At 43.3% G+C, this 22,896-nt stretch overlaps 1 protein-coding gene across 1 annotated transcript in view; it reads right to left on the minus strand.

Moving 5' to 3' along the window:
* Nucleotides 1–22,896, minus strand: part of acsf2 (acyl-CoA synthetase family member 2) — a 95,735-nt gene that overhangs the window by 14,321 nt on the left and 58,518 nt on the right. Inside the window, exon 11 of the mRNA XM_058989996.1 lies at nucleotides 2,651–2,758. Within this exon, the coding sequence (XP_058845979.1) occupies nucleotides 2,651–2,758 (108 nt within the window). The remainder of the gene's footprint in view (nucleotides 1–2,650; nucleotides 2,759–22,896) is intronic.

Raw genomic sequence — 22,896 nt, forward strand, 5'->3', positions numbered from 1 at the left:
GAACAGCAGTTTTCAGTTCTTTCCACAGATTCTCGATTGGATTCAGGTCTGGACTTTGACTTGGCCATTCTAACACCTGGATATGTTTATTTGTGAACCATTCCATTGTAGATTTTGCTTTATGTTTTGGATCATTGTCTTGTTGGAAGACAAATCTCCGTCCCAGTCTCAGGTCTTTTGCAGACTCCATCAGGTTTTCTTCCAGAATGGTCCTGTATTTGGCTCCATCCATCTTCCCATCAATTTTAACCATCTTCCCTGTCCCTGCTGAAGAAAAGCAGGCCCAAACCATGATGCTGCCACCACCATGTTTGACAGTGGGGATGGTGTGTTCAGGGTGATGAGCTGTGTTGCTTTTACGCCAAACATAACGTTTTGCATTGTTGCCAAAAAGTTCGATTTTGGTTTCATCTGACCAGAGCACCTTCTTCCACATGTTTGGTGTGTCTCCCAGGTGGCTTGTGGCAAACTGTAAACAACACTTTTTATGGATATCTTTAAGAAATGGCTTTCTTCTTGCCACTCTTCCATAAAGGCCAGATTTGTGCAGTATACGACTGATTGTTGTCCTATGGACAGAGTCTCCCACCTCAGCTGTAGATCTCTGCAGTTCATCCAGAGTGATCATGGGCCTCTTGGCTGCATCTCTGATCAGTCTTCTCCTTGTATGAGCTGAAAGTTTAGAGGGACGGCCAGGTCTTGGTAGATTTGCAGTGGTCTGATACTCCTTCCATTTCAATATTATCGCTTGCACAGTGCTCCTTGGGATGTTTAAAGCTTGGGAAATCTTTTTGTATCCAAATCCGGCTTTAAACTTCTCCACAACAGTATCTCGGACCTGCCTGGTGTGTTCCTTGTTCTTCATGATGCTCACTGCGCTTTAAACGGACCTCTGAGACTATCACAGTGCAGGTGCATTTATACGGAGACTTGATTACACACAGGTGGATTCTATTTATCATCATTAGTCATTTAGGTCAACATTGGATCATTCAGAGATCCTCACTGAACTTCTGGAGAGAGTTTGCTGCACTGGAAGTAAAGGGGCTGAATAATTTTGCACGCCCAATCTTTCAGTTTTTTATTTGTTAAAAAAGTTTGAAATATCCAATAAATTTCGTTCCACTTCATGATTGTGTCCCACTTGTTGTTGATTCTTCACAAAAAATTACAGTTTCATATCTTTATGTTTGAAGCCTGAAATGTGGCAAAAGGTCGCAAAGTTCAAGGGGGCCGAATACTTTCGCAAGGCACTGTACATGGTATACATGTATAATAACTAACAACTACTAACTAACAACTACAAACACAAATGGCACTTCAAACATAAAGCCTACAATCGTACATACTAAAATACATACAAAAGTAAATGTCAACATGCGAAAATAAATTCCAAGCAATATACAAAGATGGCTTACCCCCCGTCCCATCCAAAAAAAAGGTATTTTTTTCTTTTTAACCAAAAAAAGATTGCTAAATGCACATTAAAAGAGTTGTATATAGTAAGCTGTGTCAAAATATCCCCCCAAATGAGGGGAAATGACTAGTGGGGCTTAAGGTTTTTTTTATTTTTTTTAATCCGTGCCATCCGAATTTTACTCACATGCCAGTAATCGTAAATCAGCATTCTATATAAATTTATATTCTGGATGACAAAATGCCCAGTTCACAAATTATACACAAAATAGATATTCCCATTATTTTTTACTTCCATTTGGATGCTGCTCACTGGTGGGAGAGCCATCTCCCTGTACGCTACTAGTTTCCATAACAGCAAATTAAAATCATTAATTTTTCTTGATCTCGTTAACATGCATTTTGATTAATGAGTTCCCCTTATCTAGTCATTGAGACAGGAAGTGATGTACGTGACCTGCGACAATTAAGCTTTAACGAGAAATGCATTAATTAACAAAGCATTTCAAAGCATTAACGGATTGATTTAATTATCACATTCCGTTTGAAAATCACTTGCTACTAAAGCTGTCATTACTACACTGCAAGTTCAATACAATAACACTGGTTTTGAAAATCAGTTGCTACTAAAGCTGTCGTTACTATACAGCGAGTTCAATATAGTAACACTGAGTCTTCCCTGCTGGAGAAAGTAGGGTAGCAGTGCCCTTCCTGAGTTCCCTCTGCAGTGAAAGTCGCCCCTAGAAGATGATCATTGGGTTTGAGGTGCACCACTCACCTCAGTGTGCGGGAGGACGTATCCCACAGTCTCGGAGCCGACCCCGACACCACTCACCTCAGTGTGCGGGATGACGTATCCCACAGTCTCAGAGCCGACCCCGACACCACTCACCTCAGTGTGCGGGAGGACGTATCCCACAGTCTCGGAGCCGACCCCGACACCACTCACCTCAGTGTGCGGGAGGACGTATCCCACAGTCTCGGAGCCGACCCCGACACCACTCACCTCAGTGTGCGGGAGGACGTATCCCACAGTCTCGGAGCCGACCACGACACCACTCACCTCAGTGTGCGGGATGACGTATCCCACAGTCTCGGAGCCGACCCCGACACCACTCACCTCAGTGTGCGGGAGGACGTATCCCACAGTCTCGGAGCCGACCCCGACACCACTCACCTCAGTGTGCGGGATGACGTATCCCACAGTCTCGGAGCCGACCCCGACACCACTCACCTCAGTGTGCGGGGTGATGTATCCCACAGTCTCGGTTTTCCTCTTAATTTCATCCATTGGGAAGCCCAAGAAGGTCACTGGGCTGTTTTCGGTTGTCCCGTAACCAATCTGGAGAAATTAAAAACAAGAAAACTTTCTTTAGTATTTGGTGATTAATGCGATGCATCAACCCCCCCCCCCCCCCCCCCCAATAATGGACTCATAAGAATGGTGCAGTGTGGTAAACAGTGTCTTTATTGATATTGTAATCATCTGGACGTGTTTAAGGCAAGGCATTCTATCGGAGTGTTCTGAGTGTTCTGCTGTCATGGAACATATGGTAGTACCCTCAAATTAAGCTTCCTAACAGGTGGAGAAAAAAAGTTCATAACGTGGCTGTAAATGCAAAACTGGCTGTGAGTGTTACCCCCATGACCTACCTCTATATACTGTACATGTAAAAATAAAAGAGATGTCAATAACCTGAAACGTGCACAAAAAAATTCTGTACCTAAGGGTTACTAATCCCTAGATATAAGTACAAATGTAAGCGTGACAGTAAAGACAGATGGAAAGACACCTCCTTACACTGAAGCCCCATAATCTGATACTCTTAAAAACCTATGCCAAACATTTCCCAACCAAGGTTTATCACAACTGTAACAGTGGTTCTCGAGATGTGTAAATCTCTTAATGAACCTGTGACAGAGATCAAATGATTCTTAGTCTTAGGATCTCCCTCCCGACCTGTGGAGCAGCTGCATAAAGGGAACAGAATACCCTGCACAAAATGGCACGACGGTTTATTCCCAGGGCTAGGTGGAAGTCGGCCATCTAGTAAGGGGACAAAGCTATGGTATACAAACTCAATGACCCGGACAGGAAACAGTGTGGCATCCGCGGATTGGAGGAGCGGATGCGCTCGTTGACCAAGGGGTCATGGGTGACCTTATAAAAAGGTGACGTAGTGATGTGATCTGTTTCTTTGTGAATGGTTACGTTAAATGACCAGAAGGAGAACCTGTGCTGTGAAACGTGAGTGTTTTATTTGTTTTTGTTTGTCGTTAATAATATTGTTTGTAATTATTTGGACGGCTAACACAATCCAGAGCTGTCACCAAAGGCCAGCACTAAACCTGGATCAACAACACTGCACTTTTGTTGTCACTAAAAAACTGTATTCATCACGAGCACTAGAGCACGCACTGTGGACCGGTGTTTGTGTTTGTGTTTGTGTTACGTGTGGGTGAACTGAAATGCAGATTATAAATAAGCAATACACGCCGCTGTATTGCTTCATTAACATTGTTATTGTTTACTGCCTTTAGCCATCAGGCATTGGATTATATAATTAAACGTTCATTGCACCTGGATTATCGTTGTTTGTCTGATTATTGATCACCTGCACATGCACACTGTTAACCACTTTGCCACAGAACCCCTGCCTGCTGAGAGTGTGTGTGTGTGTGTGTGTGTGTTATGAAGCGGGAACCACAGCTGCACTCAGCATTCAGAATCAGTACACAGCCCCCACCGGACAGACTAACCTGCAGCTGTTCAAGGGACCGTACTGTGATGTGCTGTGATGCACTGTGATGTGCTGTGATGCACTGTGATGTGCTGTGAAAAGATGTACTGTGATGCACTGTGATGTGATGTTATGTACTGTGATGTTCTGTGATGTGATGCACTGTGATGTGATGCACTGTGATGGTGATGTGCTGTGATGCACTGGGATGTACTGTGATGCGATGTAGTGTGATGCACTGTGATGTACTGTTATGTACTGTGATGCACTGTGATGTATTGTGATGGTGATGTACTGTGATGCGATGTACTGTGATGTGCTGTGCTGTACTGTGCTGCGCTGTGATGCGATGTACTGTGATGTGCAGTGCTGTGCTATGCTGTGCTGCGATATGATGTGCTGTGCTGTGCTGTGATGCAATGTACTGTGATGCAATGTGCTGTGCTGCGATATGATGTGCTGTGCTGTGATGCGATGTACTGTGATGCAATGTGCTGTGCTATGCTGCGATATGATGTGCTGTGATGTGCTGTGCTGTGATGATATGATGTACTGTGATGCAATGTGCTGTGCTGTGCTGCGATATGATGTGCTGTGCTGTGATATGATGTGCTGTGCTGTGATATGATGTGCTGTGCTGTGCTGTGCTGTGCTGTGATGCGATGTACTGTGATGTTCTGTGCTGTGCTGTGATGTGATATACTGTGATGTGCTGTGCTGTGCTGTGCTGTGCTGTACTCTGATGTGCTGTAATGTGCTGTGATAAGATGTGATAAGATGTACTGTGATGTGCTGTGATAAGATGTACTGTGATGAGCTGTGAGTAGGCAGGTAGGCCTACTGTATAATGGAATGAACCCAACAACTCAACAGAGACAAGGAACCATTGCTTTCTTCACACTATAGAGATGAGTCTACCTTGATGTAATGTTGCTGACTTTTTACATTTTTCAGTCGCACTGAAATTCACAACGAGCAGTCAAACGGGGAGGCAGCGGGAATGCTATAGAATGAGAAGAGGGTGAGGCATGTGGTGGCTAACTGAGAGATGGCACAGCTGGGCTCCAGAAGCACAGGGACCCACTGCACTCTTAGTTACATCTGAAACAAAAACACACTGAAAATGTGAAACAACACCAAGTTATCAAAAGTGCCCAGCACAAAGCAAATAGACACAACTGTAAAACCGATGGGGACCAAGGTTGCCCCAATTGTTTCTACTAACTTTGCTTGTGTTTTTCATGCACTTGATCCACTTTTATTGTGCTTGAAAAAACAAAATTTAAAAGAACAATACATTTAATTTAATTTATTGTTTGCTTATTAAAAATAAATTGCACATGTCCGTTTATTGTGAATTTCTGCATCAAAAGTGGCATCTCACTAGAAACTAGAGGACTGAGCACATGCTGAAAATGGGTGAAGTTTCAAATGACACAGAGCAAGTAAGGGGAGCAGCTGCCATGGATGCTGAAGCCGTGTCTGCAGGTGAGTTTGTGTCCCCGTTATATGCAAGGTACACATATTCAAGTCTCTTTTCATCCTTTCGGATCTCAAAAGATGTTTTTGTTAGTTGTCAGTCACCCTCACGTCCAAGTCTGGCCTTGTCTTTACTTGCTTTTCTAAAAGTTTTCATGGCTGACAGGAATACGTTCTTGTTGATTTTATACTCACTGTCAGCAGTGATGTTAAAACTATTCAGTCGAGCTCAGCGTTATAAAACTGGAGACTTAATACTGGTCCCAAGTTGAACTTCTTGTTTTTTTTAGTGTTTTTTCAATCTTTTTTCTTCTGTTTCATTTTGCTGTTCCTCATCTACTCCTGACAGTTGCTGGTGCACTTATTTTATTTGTATTTTTATTTTCAGGTGGACTGCTGTCTTCACTCAGAAAGTTGGTGTTGTACCAGTTATCTGGAGTTTCTTCCTCAAATGTATTAAAGGAAACAGGTGGAATGTCACTCATTTTTTTGCAGTGGTTTTGTAACTAATAACAAATAAAATGGCATCATGTTATTTACATTTTAAATAGTGAGCAGATAGGTTTGTTGATTGCTTGAGTAATATTGTTCCTTGGGATAACAAAATACTGAGCTCAAGAGTCATGTGGTTTCATAAAACCGCCAGGTGCTCAGTGTTTGATATTTGAGTTGAGTTCATTAAGAATCTGTAGAATGAGCCATTCAAAAAGACATGATTTTAATTAACGCAAGAGCAGTGAAAGACACGACCGTGCCCCGCTTGAATAATGAAGATCGCCTGGTTGCTATCGGCATGATTGAAGGCAGCCTGTCTGTGAGAGAAGTTGCCCGGAGAATGAGATGTTCTGCTTCAACAATCAGTGGACTAGTCCAGGGAAATCAGGAAACCGGCTCTGTTATGCTGACTGTTGCTTTGTTGAAGCCATCCAGTGGGGCAACCACGACCAGCCAACCTTCACCAGCAAATAAAAGTCTACATCAAAAAAGTGTGTCAATTATTCATACTGTATTCATTAAAACAAGGTAAAAACAGGTACGCTGACGTGTTTCGACATGTTGTCTTCATCAGAGCATATTGAAAGCAGGACTCATTAGATCTATTAAATGCACCCGGTACTCATTGTCATTTAACACCTTATCTGATTACTAGAAATAGTAATCTAACAATCAATGCAGTTTAAAGCAGTGAAAACTGCTATTTTTACTGAAGCGTTGGATAGACTGCTCCAGGACACACAGCTACATGAAAGTCATTGTATTGATCTTGCTCTTAATTGTATTATTACTTGTACTGTGATTCTTGAAATGTATTTTTGTTTACGACTGCAAGTCGCCCTGGATAAGGGTGTCTGCTAAGAAATAAATAATAATAAAAATAATAATGAAAACCACAACACGACCCTGAGCTCCACGCAGGCAGATCCTAAATAGTGATTCCCCCGAGCCCTATCGGCTCACACACACAGGGGTATGTTTACATACACACAGTCAAATCACTCAGACTCTCGGTCCCGCGCAAACAGCTGGTTGGTGGAACCAAGCACAAATCACAGTGCAGCCAACAAACAAAGACCCCCATCTACATACTGTGCAGGTGACACCCCAGGCAGCTTGCCAGCACTGCCTAGACACTTCTACTCACAGCAATACACTAAACAGTCCCAAACTGACCCGCCGTTACACCGCCCCCCACTCAAACGCTTCCCAGCCCGGGAAGCACTGACCTGGTCCCGGTGTTGCAGCCTGTGTGGTTTCCAGGGCAGAGGACAGCAATGGTCGGTTCCTGGCAGCATGTTTGAGGGAGACACAATGTGACGACCACTTCAGGGTCTGGGCCGCATCACGGGGCTCCAGGGCAGCCACCAATCCCAGACCCCCGTGCCAGTCCTGGATGGCAGTCCCTCCTGGGTCAGTGCTTCCTTGGACCGCTGCCACCCTCCACACAGCGAGGCAGAGGCTAGCTAGCACAGCCCCAACAGCAACCTTGTAACCCAGCTGCTGTTTGGCAAGGGCTGGGTACTGCAGCTACGGCCTGGGGCACACTCTCGGGCGGTGATGCTGGGATCTCTCTGGGTCTCTGGTGGTGCAAGACTCTCTCACTGGGGCTCTGGCAGCACGGGGCTCTCTCTCTCTGGGGCTCTGGCAATGCTAGGCTCCCTCTCTGGGGCTCTGGCGACATGAGGTACTCTCTCTCTGGTAGCGCAGGACTCTTCCAGGTGGCGGGAGGTACTCTTTCGCTGGTGTTGCTGTGCAGTCTCTCACTGGCGGCGGCGTAGCGTGCTCTCACTGGCAGCGTGGGGCACTTTCTCTTGGGCGGCGTGGGACACTCTCTCCCAGGCAGTGCAGGACACTCTCTCTCAGATGACGGTTGTAGAGCACAGCTCTCTGGTGGCAGCTGTGGCGCAGGGTTCTCTTTCTCAGGCGGTACCGCTGGGCACTCTGGCGATGCTGGGCTCTCTCTCTGGGGCTCTAGCGCTGGCAGCATAGGATGCTCCCTCCTTGGCGGCATGGGGTACTCTCCCTCCGGTGACGCGGGGCTCTCTGGCAGCGGCTCTTCTGATTCGCAGGGTGGTAGGAAGACAAACAGGAAAGAAAGAGCCGCCGAATTTAAAGGCGTATCTCCCTGCCTGTGCTTTTGGTCTCCATTTTGTCATGTATGTGTTTTTAAACTAGTATTTTAAAAGGCATTGGGGTTTTAGAGGAGTGCTGGAGACGGGCTGTATTGGTTTTATTGCTGTTTTTTTTTCGTGAGCCCCATCTCTGCCCTTTAGTTTTAAATTGTTATTCTGTGTTTAGTTATTGTTTTAATTAACAGGCAGTGCAAACCGTTTGCTGGGACTGTGTATTCTAGATCTACCCTGTTTGTTGAGAATAGTTTACCACCTGTATTTAATAAAAACAATGTTAATTGCCTGACATAGTAGTGCTGTCTAGTTTATATTTTCCTTCTGGTATTCTGCCTGGCTGATCCCATCCTGATCAGAAAGAATGAGAGCCCTCCCCAGTGCAACATATGTTCAGCAGCAATCTGCCACATAAATTAAAGTGTATTTTTTTACATAAATATAATAATTGATTCAGCATAATGCAATTGACATATCCAAATTTGACCCATGATTTCATATTATTTCATCAACAGTATACCACAAGTACATTCAAGGAATGATCACTTTTTAGTACCTGGCAATGTTTTAAAAATATTCCCTTTATATCGTTAGACAAATAATTAAATTCAGAGGTAAAACACACAGTTAGATCACTTTTAGCGTTTTTCACTTTCTTTTTAAGAAGTATCTCTCGATCACAATCTTTAGCTTTGTACGTTGTTCTTTAGAATACAGTCGTCATATCCTCGGGTAATAAATTTGGAGAGCATTTCTTCAGATTTTATTTCAAATTGTGACTCTGTGCTACATTTCCTTCTTGCCCGTAAGAATGGACCTTTCGGTATATTTCTTATCAGTGAGCGAGGATGTTGACTTTTTACCAGTAAGAATTCCAATCCAGTGGTTTACTGAATACAGTAGTTTAAAGTGCTGTTCTTACCTTTAGATATTTTAAGTCTAAAAAATGTTTTCTATCTAGATCAGATTCATATATAAAATTTTAAATGACTACACTATGTAACACAATTTTTGTTCCTGGGTAGTAAGTGTTATTTCCTAATTGCTTATGCCTCAAAAGAACATGATGGGAGACTACATTTGGGGGCTGATTCGTGAAAGTGATTTACAGTATAATCGTAAATCTCGAAAAACTACTCACTTCTAAATCTTTTGTAGTCATTTTTGTATTACTTTAGTATAAATACATGTTAATTTGGATTCATATGTTGTTTTTTTCTGACTTTATGTGAATGAAAAGACACAAATTTGCCCGTTTTCTCATTGGAAATAAGTAAATTTCAAAATATCACTGTCCTGGTCACAAAAGCAAAGTTTGTGGGGAATAATAGCCATTTTCTATACTTTTGAGGCATAAGCAATTAGGAAATAACACTTACTACCCAGGAACCCCAAAAAAAAAAAAAAAATTGTTACACGGTGCTATTTGTGGAATTAATAATCCACAAAATGATCAAGTTGAGTCTTTCATTCTAACCATATTGTTAAGACATCATCAATGTACCTAAACCACAGAGAGATACATGGTCAAAATATATTATTGTAGATTAATTTCTCCTCCCAAAATCCCATGTACAAATTGGCATAACTGGGAGCAAATGCTGCACCCATTACTGTACCCTTTATCTTGGAAAAATATTGACCTTCAAAACACAAAATAATTGGAATTTAAGCACAAATCAAGTACATCTATAATTAATTGAAAGGTGGAATAACCTTAGTGGGTCTGTAATTGTATTAGAAAGTGACAGCCTCAATGCCTCCTGTATGTGGGATGTTGGTGTACAAACTAGTGACATCACGTGACACAAGAATATTAATCGGGGAGCACCCTGATTTCATTAATACGGTTAAGAACATCACATGCATCAGAAACAACTGAAGGGAGTTTACAGACAAAGGGTTGTAAATAAAAGTCTGTATATTGATATAGTGGTTCAATAACTGAACCTATACCTGTGACAATAGGTCTTCCGAGAGGATTAGTGTAATATGACAAATGCATGATGCTGAATCAACAATAAGGTTAATAAGATTGTTAAGTATCTGGAATGTGAATTGAATGCTAGATTACTATTTAACGAGTACCGCATTTAATAGATCTAATGAGTCCTGCTTTTAATTAATACGCTCTGATGACAACATGTCGAAACACATCAGCCTACCTGTTTTGACCTTGTTTTAATGAATAAATTATGATAATTGAGACACACATTTGAGATTTGCCATCTTATCTCTTCGGTGGTGGCAACATCTAAGTGTTTCCTATATAAGTTATGTGTGCAGAAGTATGTATGTTCAATCAAAGTATCATTCATATCAACACATTTTTTTTCACATACAAAATGTTTGTTACACCGTGGCGGAGTGTCCCGCCCCTATATATTTATTATTATTTGTATTTTTGTTTGCGGCGCAGTTCAAAGCGCTGCGTATTTGTTGTTTATTTTTATAAATTAAAAGCCTTGTGAGGATGCGTGGCTGATCAGCTACTGATTATTTAACTAGCTGACAGTCACGCATCCTTACTAAACACATGCAGACTGTGGCCGAGGGGTAATAAGATAATTAACAGCTAGTTAACCCCTTGACCAGAGTATAAGAACCTGCAGCTGTCCGTGCTGCGGGGAGAGCGTACAGAGGAGAGTACGGGGATCGGAGAGAGCGAGGAGAGAGAAACTACATTTAAAAACAACTGCTAAGTATCGTGCTGGTGCTAAAACCAACACGCTTATTTGTTTGATTATTTGTTTGGCCAACGTGCCCTTTTGTTTTGTGCAAGTGGTTTTGTTTTGTTTAAACTATTTCTTTATTATTTAATAAATACACTGAGCGCAGTTGCGTTCAGCTTCACCCGCCCATCCACTGTTTTGTTTCTGGTACTTCCTGGTCCGTGATGTCACCACACACGCCACTCAACAGCTGCTCGGTCACATACACATAAATAAAATACATAAAAAAAAATGTTTAAAGTTTGCAATATAAACCGTGTGTGGGAATCAAACCCAAGACATGCTTCCAGTGCAGCTTGCAATGCAGATGCCCTGGCTTTCACACCACAGTTTGTCCTTCCATTTCACAACATTTGCAAGTAGTATAGCAGTAAAGTTTTTATGAAGTTTTTATTAACGAGATGAACAAGATTTTGTAAATAATGATTATGTATTATTCCAATTGTATTGAAAGCTTTCATCTGATTTTGCAAGCTATCATAATAAGCTTGATCTGTTCATTTATTATTTTGTAATGTGTTCATGTTTAGAAAGTAGTACTCGGTAGGGTTGTCACCTTTTCCACAGACTGGTATTTCTCAGAATATGCCTTTACTGTTAACAGAATGCATTATGCTACATTTATTATTTTACTGAACTAATATGAAATCACGGAAACATCATCATTTATAACATATTTAAAAGTTCAATAATTGCAAACAGCATCCATCTACCTGTATTCTTCTTCTTCTTCTTTTTCTTATTATTTGTTTATTTCGCAGACACCTTTATCCAAGGCGACTTACAGAGACTAGGGTGTGTGAACTATGCATCAGCTGCAGAGTCACTTACAATTACATCTCACCCCCAAGACGGAGCACAAGGAGGTTAAGTGACTTGCTCAGGGTCACACAATGAGTCACTGGCTGAGCTGGGATTTGAACCGGGGACCTCATGGTTACAAGCCCTTTTCTTTAACCACTGGACCACACAGCCTCCAAAACTGAACAGAAATCGTTATGCATCGTCATGCATGTACCTTACATATTGTTAATGTTGTACTCCTTTTTGCGCAGCATAGTCATTTTAGTAGTCTCCTTAGAGAAGTTGATTTTATAGGAAATATACAGATTCTAGTTCCTGACGCATCGTAGAACAAAAGTTTCTTTTTTTTTATCCCCGTACAAAGTTATGATACTCTTATACCAAATATGTCATACATTGTTTTAACTGTGAGTCTATTTAACAAAAGATGTTAAACGTTTTCCATTTTAAAACAGAAATAAATAATTTAATAAAAATAACAGTCGTCAAAATAAATGCATTCCCCATTATATTTCCATAAGTTAATTGTCATTCAACGTGTATGTTCTGTAACATACATATGGGTGGATAAAAGTGCCTGGGGTCTGTAAAAATACGGTGGAAGAGCAAAAAAAAGAGAGAGAAGGAGATGGACATGTTTACTTCCTTTGGTGACTTATTTCTCTTACTGTATGACAGGTATTGACTTGTTTTTGTTGGGAACAACACATTAAAAGTGGAGTGGAGATTTAGTTTTGCCTCCCCAATACCCCAAAAACACATATCCGTGCTGTATAGACAGTCACTGGCAGTTCTCGTGCTTTGCTGTGACTTGGCGCGAAGAACTACCATTCCTCTCGATAATATTAATGCCATATTATTAAATGGGTAGAAGCAATTGGCAAAAACATTAGATTCTGATTGGCCTATTCCCTAGCCATTAGATATCTGGTGATCACACAATGGTGCTGAACTTCTTTCCTGAAGCGGCCTCATCACAGTAAACAAAATCAATAGGCCAACTGCAACTGTACGCCTGGGTAAACAAAACCACTCGAGTCAGTCTGTATGACAGCAATCCCTGAGATTAACTACAAAACCACTCGAGTCAACATGACAGCAATCCCTGAGATTAACTACAAAACCACTCGAGTCAGTCAGCATGACAGCAATCCCTGAGATTAACTACAACACCACTCGAGTCAGCATGACAGCAATCCCTGAGATTAACTACAACACCACTCGAGTCAACGTGACAGCAATCCCTGAGATTAACTACAATACCACTCGAGTCAACATGACAGCAATCCCTGAGATTAACTACAACACCACTCGAGTCAACATGACAGCAATCCCTGAGATTAACTACAACACCACTCGAGTCAACATGACAGCAATCCCTGAGATTAACTACAATACCACTCGAGTCAGTCAGCATGACAGCAATCCCTGAGATTAACTACAATACCACTCGAGTCAACGTGACAGCAATCCCTGAGATTAACTACAAAACCACTCGAGTCAACGTGACAGCAATCCCTGAGATTAACTACAAAACCACTCGAGTCAGCATGACAGCAATCCCTGAGATTAACTACAAAACCACTCGAGTCAACGTGACAGCAATCCCTGAGATTAACTACAACACCACTCGAGTCAACATGACAGCAATCCCTGAGATTAACTACAAAACCACTCGAGTCAACGTGACAGCAATCCCTGAGATTAACTACAAAACCACTCGAGTCAACGTGACAGCAATCCCTGAGATTAACTACAATACCACTCGAGTCAACGTGACAGCAATCCCTGAGATTAACTACAATACCACTCGAGTCAGTCAGCATGACAGCAATCCCTGAGATTAACTACAACACCACTCGAGTCACTCAGCATGACAGCAATCCCTGAGATTAACTACAACACCACTCAAGTCACTCAGTATGACAGCAATCCCTGAGATTAACTACAATACCACTCGAGTCAACGTGACAGCAATCCCTGAGATTAACTACAATACCACTCGAGTCAACATGACAGCAATCCCTGAGATTAACTACAACACCACTCGAGTCAACATGACAGCAATCCCTGAGATTAACTACAAAACCACTCGAGTCAACGTGACAGCAATCCCTGAGATTAACTACAACACCACTCGAGTCAACGTGACAGCAATCCCTGAGATTAACTACAATACCACTCGAGTCAGTCAGCATGACAGCAATCCCTGAGATTAACTACAACACCACTCGAGTCACTCAGCATGACAGCAATCCCTGAGATTAACTACAATACCACTCGAGTCAACGTGACAGCAATCCCTGAGATTAACTACAACACCACTCGAGTCAACATGACAGCAATCCCTGAGATTAACTACAACACCACTCAAGTCACTCAGTATGACAGCAATCCCTGAGATTAACTACAATACCACTCGAGTCAACGTGACAGCAATCCCTGAGATTAACTACAATACCACTCGAGTCAACATGACAGCAATCCCTGAGATTAACTACAACACCACTCGAGTCAACATGACAGCAATCCCTGAGATTAACTACAAAACCACTCGAGTCAACGTGACAGCAATCCCTGAGATTAACTACAACACCACTCGAGTCAACATGACAGCAATCCCTGAGATTAACTACAACACCACTCGAGTCAACATGACAGCAATCCCTGAGATTAACTACAATACCACTCGAGTCAACATGACAGCAATCCCTGAGATTAACTACAAAACCACTCGAGTCAACGTGACAGCAATCCCTGAGATTAACTACAATACCACTCGAGTCAGTCAGCATGACAGCAATCCCTGAGATTAACTACAACACCACTCGAGTCACTCAGCATGACAGCAATCCCTGAGATTAACTACAATACCACTCGAGTCAACGTGACAGCAATCCCTGAGATTAACTACAACACCACTCGAGTCAGCGTGACAGCAATCCCTGAGATTAACTACAACACCACTCGAGTCAACATGACAGCAATCCCTGAGATTAACTACAACACCACTCGAGTCAACGTGACAGCAATCCCTGAGATTAACTACAACACCACTCAAGTCACTCAGTATGACAGCAATCCCTGAGATTAACTACAACACCACTCGAGTCAGTCAGCATGACAGCAATCCCTGAGATTAACTACAAAACCACTCGAGTCAACATGACAGCAATCCCTGAGATTAACTACAAAATGAGGTAAATGAAGCAGATTTAGACAACCTAGAAATGACCAAGAGCCAGACAAAATCGGCTATGAAAGTTTTCTGTGACTGGTCAACTGAAAAGAACATTGACATTGATTTAAAAACAAAACGTCACAGCAGCAGCTCCCTCTACTGGACAAAACCCAAACATACATGTTGAAACAATGAATGGTAACACCCACTTCAATATCTACAAAGCCTAAAGAAGAAACTATTATTGAAGCCCCAAAAAGTTAAATATTATCCAAAACAGTTTCAAATCAAATTTGTATTGTTAAGATAACAATTTTAGTTACTGTGGAGCTACTTTTTCTCTCAGTGGAAGGATACACGAATAGAAATTATAAAAAACAAAGTTAAAAGTCTTCTTTATTTTACCAACAACAACACACTCATAGACCCATTTAATAATAGCAATAATACACTCCAGAGTCTGTGTTATCATGAGATATCACCACTTCTTGGGTGGTTGAAGGCATGAGCACACTCACCCTGTCGTATATTATTGCTTAATTAGCAGGGCTGGACAGTTTTACAGTGTGGCTAATCACTCCTGGTTATACAGTACCATATGAACGGGCTGTTTGGTTGAAGAAACACACTAACTTCCACATCCTCCTCTGCTGGGTTTAATACTGTACTTTTACTACAAAATAAAACCACTTTTGGAACGCCATTTGCATGTAGGTGATCCTTGAATACAGGGGTACAGATAAACTCATTACCTGAGGTGGGTAATGCCAGCAAGACAGGACCAATTAAATCAATTCTATGAATATATATCTTCAGCCAAACAAAGTGGAGCTGTGCGTCTGTCCTTCAAACTGCGAATCTCAGTCATGGATGACCTTTTCACTCACAAGGACTAAGGGAACCCTTTGACTTCCAGGCCACGGTCACAGACACTGGGCTAATCCTCTTGCTCTATCTCCAGTCTTTTTAAAAAATGAATGAATTGTAGCGAATAAATCTTATTGCAAATCTCACCCATTCTGCACTTCCATTAGCTACACAGGTCTCAAATGTACAGTCTTGGGGTTAGGGTTAGGGTTAGGGTTAGGGTTATAGGGTTATAGTGTTAGGGTTATAGGGTTACAACAAACAATTTGAAAACATGACATTTGGCACAGCACCCGATTAAAGAAAACTGCCTTTGCCTTCCAGGAAGTCTGTTACTGCTTTACTTCCTTGGTCATTTCCTGCCAGCAGTGTCTTCTGTCAAAGCACGTTACTGGCTGAAACTGTCAGTAAGGGAAGCAGCTGATTGGTTTTGACAGGAAAAAAGCCAGTGAAGGGGTGGAGACAATTTCACCCTCCAGGGGACCAAGGAAATGCCAGCCAGTCTAAAAGCATGACTTGTAAACAGGTTTGCTTCACCTGGGGCAGTAGCAGGGAGCACGTTTGAATGTTTTAAAAGGAAAATCCATGTTTGACAACAAGAGTTCCTTTCAAAAGTGGTGGAGAAAAATCTATGGAACTATTCTGTTAGCTACAATTACGTTAAGGAATAATTTGATTCAGGCAAAAAGAGGTTCAATGCTCTGTTATAGATATCTTGCCATCCTTATTATCTCATGTGTATGTGAACCACAGCCCGCTGTCCCTCTTCCCATCACGCAGACACTGGGGGTCATAAGAAGACTCTCCACATTTATACTAAATCAGGTGTATGTAATCTGCTACAGAAAGGAAACCTTATATCATGCATGGTCTGATCAAGAGCGGCACATTGCACAACTTCACCTGTGCCTCGTCAACATTGCTAATGTCTTTATATATTTTTTAACTCCGTTCTACCCCCACCCCCCGTTTAGATTGCCATGTGACATCTTGTTTGTAGTCTCACACTTTTATACACTCATAAATAAGCAGCTTTTGCATTTCAGTGATTTTATTGTCACAAATGACTCTGAAGTTCCTCAAGCTGTGCTCCTCCTATAGCCCTGGAGTGTTGCTGGCTTGCAGTTTAAAATTTCCACTTCCATCAGCCTGCTGGCAAAAACAAGAGCGAAGCACAGTGATCCAGCAGGGCCTCGGTCAGGGCAGCGCACACAGAACCTCATTCCCATACAAACGTTACATCTGTTGACTAAATACCAGATTCCACCAGCCAGCTAGAGGCCAAGCAGCCTCATAAACACAGACATCTGAGTCCGAACACCTGGGAGGGGAGCCAGGAACCGCAGAGCAGACAGGCCTTTAACTCTTAATGGCAATGTAGCGGGCATTACCGGAGAACACCAGCTGCCTTAGTGTGACCCAGATGGCTTGTGGGTGATGTCAGACCAGAAAGAGATTGACACAACAGGCAAGTACCACGGGTGAAGCGATGCTGCGCACGTTTAATAAATAAAAAGGTTGAACAAAACAAAAACACTTCACAAAACAAATAGGCACAGTGGCCAAAACAGACAAACAAAAACAGACAGGGAACAAAATTGCAATTGTGTCTATATTACTCTCTTTACCTCACGACTCATGTCTCTCGTTCCGCCTCTGAACACACTAAACCCCAAGTGAGAAATTTGTGCTGCTTTTATCTACAGCTGTGCCGGGACTCGATTGATAATTAACACCGTGTAACAATTTTTTTTTTTTTTTCTTCCTGGGTAGTAAGTGTTATTTCCTAATTGCTTATGCCTCAAAAGTATAGAAAATGGCTATTATTCCCCACAAACTTTGCTTTTGTGACCATGACAGTGATATTTTTAAATTTACCTATTTCCAGAACATTCCAGATAGATTCAGTGCTGCGTATACTTGGAGTAACTTCTAGAACTTTCTAGGACTTTCCAGTAATATAAATAGTAGTATAAATACAGGGGCCTTAAGCCCACCAGTTCAGTTAGTTCCAGCTGCCTAAGTGGATACATATCTGCATTTTTCTGAGATGGCATCAAGGTCATAGGAGACTTCAAAATGGTGGCATTCCTGATGGGTCTCCAAGGCGGTTTTACCAAGTTTCCCTGCTATCTTTGCCTTTGGGACAGCAGGGACACCAAGGCGCACTACCACAGGCGGGACTGGCCACAGCGGACCGAGTTCTCTGTGGGGAGGAACAACGTCAAGTGGAAGCCACTGGTGGACCCCCGGAAGGTGCTGATGCCACCACTGCACATCAAATTGGGCATTATGAAACAATTTGTCAAAGCTCTAGATAAGGAGTCGGCAGCCTTCAAGTACCTTCAAGACTTCTTCCCTAAGCTGTATGAGGCAAAGATCAAAGCCGGTGTCTTCGTCGGACCACAGATAAAGAAGATCCTGGAGTGCAATGAATTCCCCAAGAAGCTCACTAGTAAGGAGAAAGCGGCTTGGAACAGCTTTGTCGCAGTGGTTCGGGGCTTCCTGGGCAATCACAAGGCCGAAAACTATGTGGAGCTGGTTGAGACTCTGGTGAAGAACTACGGCTCAATGGGCTGTAGGATGTCCCTCAAAGTCCATATCCTTGATGCTCATCTTGATAAATTCAAGGAGAACATGGGAGCGTACTCGGAGGAGCAAGGCGAGCGCTTCCACCAGGATATACTGGACTTTGAACGCCGCTACCAAGGACAGTATAACGAGAACATGATGGGAGACTACATTTGGGGGCTGATTCGTGAAAGTGATTTACAGTATTATCGTAAATCTTGAAAAACTACTCACTTCTAAATCTTTTGTAGTCATTTTTGTATTACTTTAGTATAAATACATGTTAATTTGGATTCATATGTTGTTTTTTTCTGACTTTATGTTAACGAAAAGACACAAATTCGCCCGTTTCTCATTGGAAATAGGTAAATTTCAAAATATCACTGTCCTGGTCACAAAAGCAAAGTTTGTGGGGAATAATAGCCATTTTCTATACTTTTGAGGCATAAGCAATTAGGAAATAACACTTACTACCCAGGAACAAAAATTGTGTTACATAGTGTAATCATTCAACTAAATCCAGGCATAGTCTGCACATGAACTAATTTGTGCATTCCCTGTGCCCAAATACCAATATAACCTTTAAATCACCCATGCTACATAGCCCAACAAAATAAACCAAACACACGCCGGGGCGTGGGTACCCTGTCACAGGGCCTCATGCACTAAACTGCGTAATGGTGTCTTGCTTGACCCAAAGACTCACAGCGTCCTGCGAGACAGTCAAAGCGGAGAAAGTAATTATTAATTATTAAACGTATATGTTTAACTCTGCAAATCAAATAAATATGTGTTTGTTCAACTTGATCTCCCTCTGATTCATTTTGTAATATCAAAAGACAGCAAAGCACTCGCTCAGTCAATTAAAAGTTCACTATTTACATTTCAAAAGGTGTTTGGCGAAACGTCACTTCTTTAAATGTTAATCATACTGCAAACTAATACATCAACAATATCTAAACAACCCTTTCAAACTTCCCACCGCTGACTCGCATGTCATTGTACAGTCTGAGGAATTCACTAATCATGAAGCCGGTATTTGTTTTACCCCGTTGCCGTAGCAACCAAATGCACAGCATTGACGCCGGATCGTGTACAGCTACTGTAGCGCCGCTTCCACTTGATGAAAGTATGACAGGTGAAGAGTAATGGAAAATACTGTAAGGAAAATAAAATGCATATTTTGCACGGTAGGTAGTCAAATACACGATTTCTATGAAATTCGTGATATTGTGAATTGTCCAGGGCCCTATCGTATATATAAGGCTAGTATGATCTGTGCTCAATCTGTATCTAGTTATTACCTCCTCCTAACACAGCCCTAGTAACGTCTGCCTGGTCTGAAATACTCTCTCCCTGACTCTTCTTCTCGCTCTCCTGTGCAGCTCTTCTGCTGGTTCTGTGACACCGCCTGGTTTTAATAAGCGGTGCTTTTAACACACGCTGAGGCACCTAGTAAAGTTAGCGCCCTTAAGTGAATATGGTTTGCATATCAAATACCTCCCTCGCTGTATTTTGTGACATAATTTGATAAACTTCCACCCATTAACCTTATTCATTCTATTTAAATGACTCGAACGCAGTACTTTTTCCACACGCTAGGTTGCCTGCCACTGGTTAGTGAATACAGCAGGTGTACAAAGCATGCAGTAAAAGAGCTTACTCAGTGCAAAACACGTTACCGCTGTTTAGTGAATGAGGCCCTGTGACAAAGAGAGAATGAATTCTTGTTTTAGATCTCCCTTCCGACCGGTGAGGGCTGTGGAGAGGAGGAACAGGCAGAGCCACGGTGCGCAACGTCATCAACCCAGACGGGGAGCGCTGTGGCAATCGCGCATTGGTCAACGGCGATTGCCCACGCTGCCCAATGGGAGCGGGACGGAGCGTACAAAAGGGGGCGTGGCCCGGGGCTCTGTTCCTTCTGGCAAGGTACAGTGCGTGAGAGAGAGAGAGAGAGAGAGAGAGAGAGAGAGAAACCGAGCAGAGAAACAGAGGAAGGGATTTGGATAGCAGGTTCTTTGCTATTTTGGATTTGTGTGCTAACCCTTCTGCACTTTGTATTTTTAGAGCACTAACGGGACGCTCCGGGAGTACGCCGCAGGAGCGACAACCCGGAAGTGCTGGGTTTATTACCCCCCCCGTGTTTTGGATCACAAGAGGAAGACGGATTGGTTTTTGTTGTTTGTTTATTTTTGGGACTGCAACCTCTTTTTCCCTTTGTTTAGTCGGGTTACACATCGCTGTGTATCCTGGCGTTATTATAATTATTAGTTTAGCAGGTTACACATTGCTGTGTATCCTGGCGTCATTATTGTTGGTTTTCTTTGTGTGGCAAAATAAAACCAAGGCGCTTAACGGCATAACGGACTGGAGTCTCTTGATTTACACCACATTACGCCTGTCCTAACATACCCACTCAGCTACCTGTCACACGTGGTGTCAGAAGTGGGATGGACCCCGCTGCTTTATCGGCGATTCTGGAGGCGTTGGACAGCCGGAGGGAGGCTGAGGAACGGAGGAGGGAGGAGCGGTACACAGCCCTCATCGAAAGGGTCGGGATGGGGATGACGTCGGCGGCAACCGGCCCCGTGATGGTGGCCCGTACGGGGAATGTGAGTACCCACGCATTAGTGGACACAGGGTGTGAGCAAACTCTGATTCGAACAGCTCTCCTTGGCGGTATGTCGTGGCAGCCACAAGGCCAGGTGGCGATCTCCTGTATCCATGGGGATACGGCGACATACCCCACTCTAAAAGTATACTTATCGGTAGGTCCGATAAAGCGCCACCTAGTAGTGGGGGTGGCCGAGAAGTTACCACACCCAGTTATTCTGGGTCGAGACTGGCCGCAATATAAAGATTTACTAAAAGTACCGGCAGTCTCGACCACACGTGTAAACACGGCAGATTCCCGAGGAAAGGAAGTCATTGGTACCGTTTTTCCTTTCCACGCCGAACTGTTTTCTCCCCTTTTCCGTCCTAGGAAAACACGTAAGGAGAGACGGAAGGAAAAGTGGGAGGGCGCATCGATGAGACACGGCTGGGGACTGGCGGGGGAAGGTTCTGATGGTCCCAAACGCCAATCGAAGGGGGTGGGGACACAGTGTGACCGGGCGGGCGAGGTTACTGGACCCTCGAGGGCAGACACTACTCCAGCCCCCGTCGATATCCCGGACGTGTGGGCCTCAAGCGCGGACCTAGTGTGGGAGCAAAACAACGACCCCACACTGGTGCACGCTTGGGAACAGGTCCGGTCTATTGAGGGTAAGGATGTTGATGGCATTGGGGCGCTGGTATATCCTCATTTCGTTGTAGAGGGGCACTTGCTATATAGAGTAAACCCCGCCCCGGGCACAGGACAGCCTGTCAAACAGTTGATGGTTCCCCCGTCCTGTCGACCAGAGGTCATGAGGCTGGCGCATGACGTCCCCTTTGCAGGACATCTTGGTGTTGACAAGACGAGGGACAGGATACTGGCTCGATTTTATTGGGCAGGGCTCTACACCGAGGTGGCGAAATATGTAGCTACCTGCCCGGACTGTCAGAGAGTAGCGCCGGGTCGAGTGCGCCCCGCCCCTTTGGTCCCACTGCCCATTGTCTCCATTCCCTTCGAACGCGTTGCAATGGACATAGTTGGGCCAGTGCTGCCTTCTGATTCCGGGTACACACACATATTAGTAATGGTGGATTATGCGACGCGGTACCCGGAAGCAGTTCCGCTGCGGTCCACTAGTGCCACTGCAATTGCGAAAGAGTTAAGTCAGATTATGGCTAGAGTAGGGATCCCAAAAGAAATATTAACTGATCATGGAACGAACTTTTTATCGAAAACGCTACAGCAAGTGTATAAAATTCTAAAAATACGTCCCATCAGGACATCGGTTTATCATCCCCAAACGGATGGACTGGTGGAACGTTTTAACCAAACTTTGAAGCAAATGTTGAGACGGTTTGTAAGTCAGGAGCAGAAACATTGGGCTACTCTTCTTCCTTATCTCCTCTTCGCAGTGAGAGAGGTGCCTCAGAGCTCAACGGGATTTTCCCCCTTTGAGCTGCTGTATGGCCGGCAGCCACGGGGCATCCTCGACCTGTTGAGAGAAGGTTGGGAAGAACACAAGGGCTCCTCTAAAAATGTAGTGCAGCATGTGCTCCTACTGCGGGATCGCCTCGATTTAATTGGTCGATTGGCTCAAGACAATCTTAGATCGGCTCAACATCGGCAACAGCAGCATTACAATACTAATGCACGAATTCGAACCTTTCGGCCAGGAGATAAAGTGATGCTGCTTCTTCCGTCATTGGAGTCGAAACTGTGTGCTAAATGGCAGGGGCCATATGAGGTGATACGGGCTGTAGGAGTAGTGAATTATGAAATTAGACAGCCCGATCGCCGTAATAAAACAGAAATTTATCACGTCAATTTATTAAAGCCCTGGAAGGCAAGGGAGGTCTTATTCATAGCCCCAGGCGAGGTGGAGGAT

The sequence above is a fragment of the Acipenser ruthenus genome, chromosome 17 (assembly GCF_902713425.1).
Source record: "Acipenser ruthenus chromosome 17, fAciRut3.2 maternal haplotype, whole genome shotgun sequence".
NCBI classification, from domain to species: Eukaryota; Metazoa; Chordata; class Actinopteri; order Acipenseriformes; family Acipenseridae; genus Acipenser; species Acipenser ruthenus.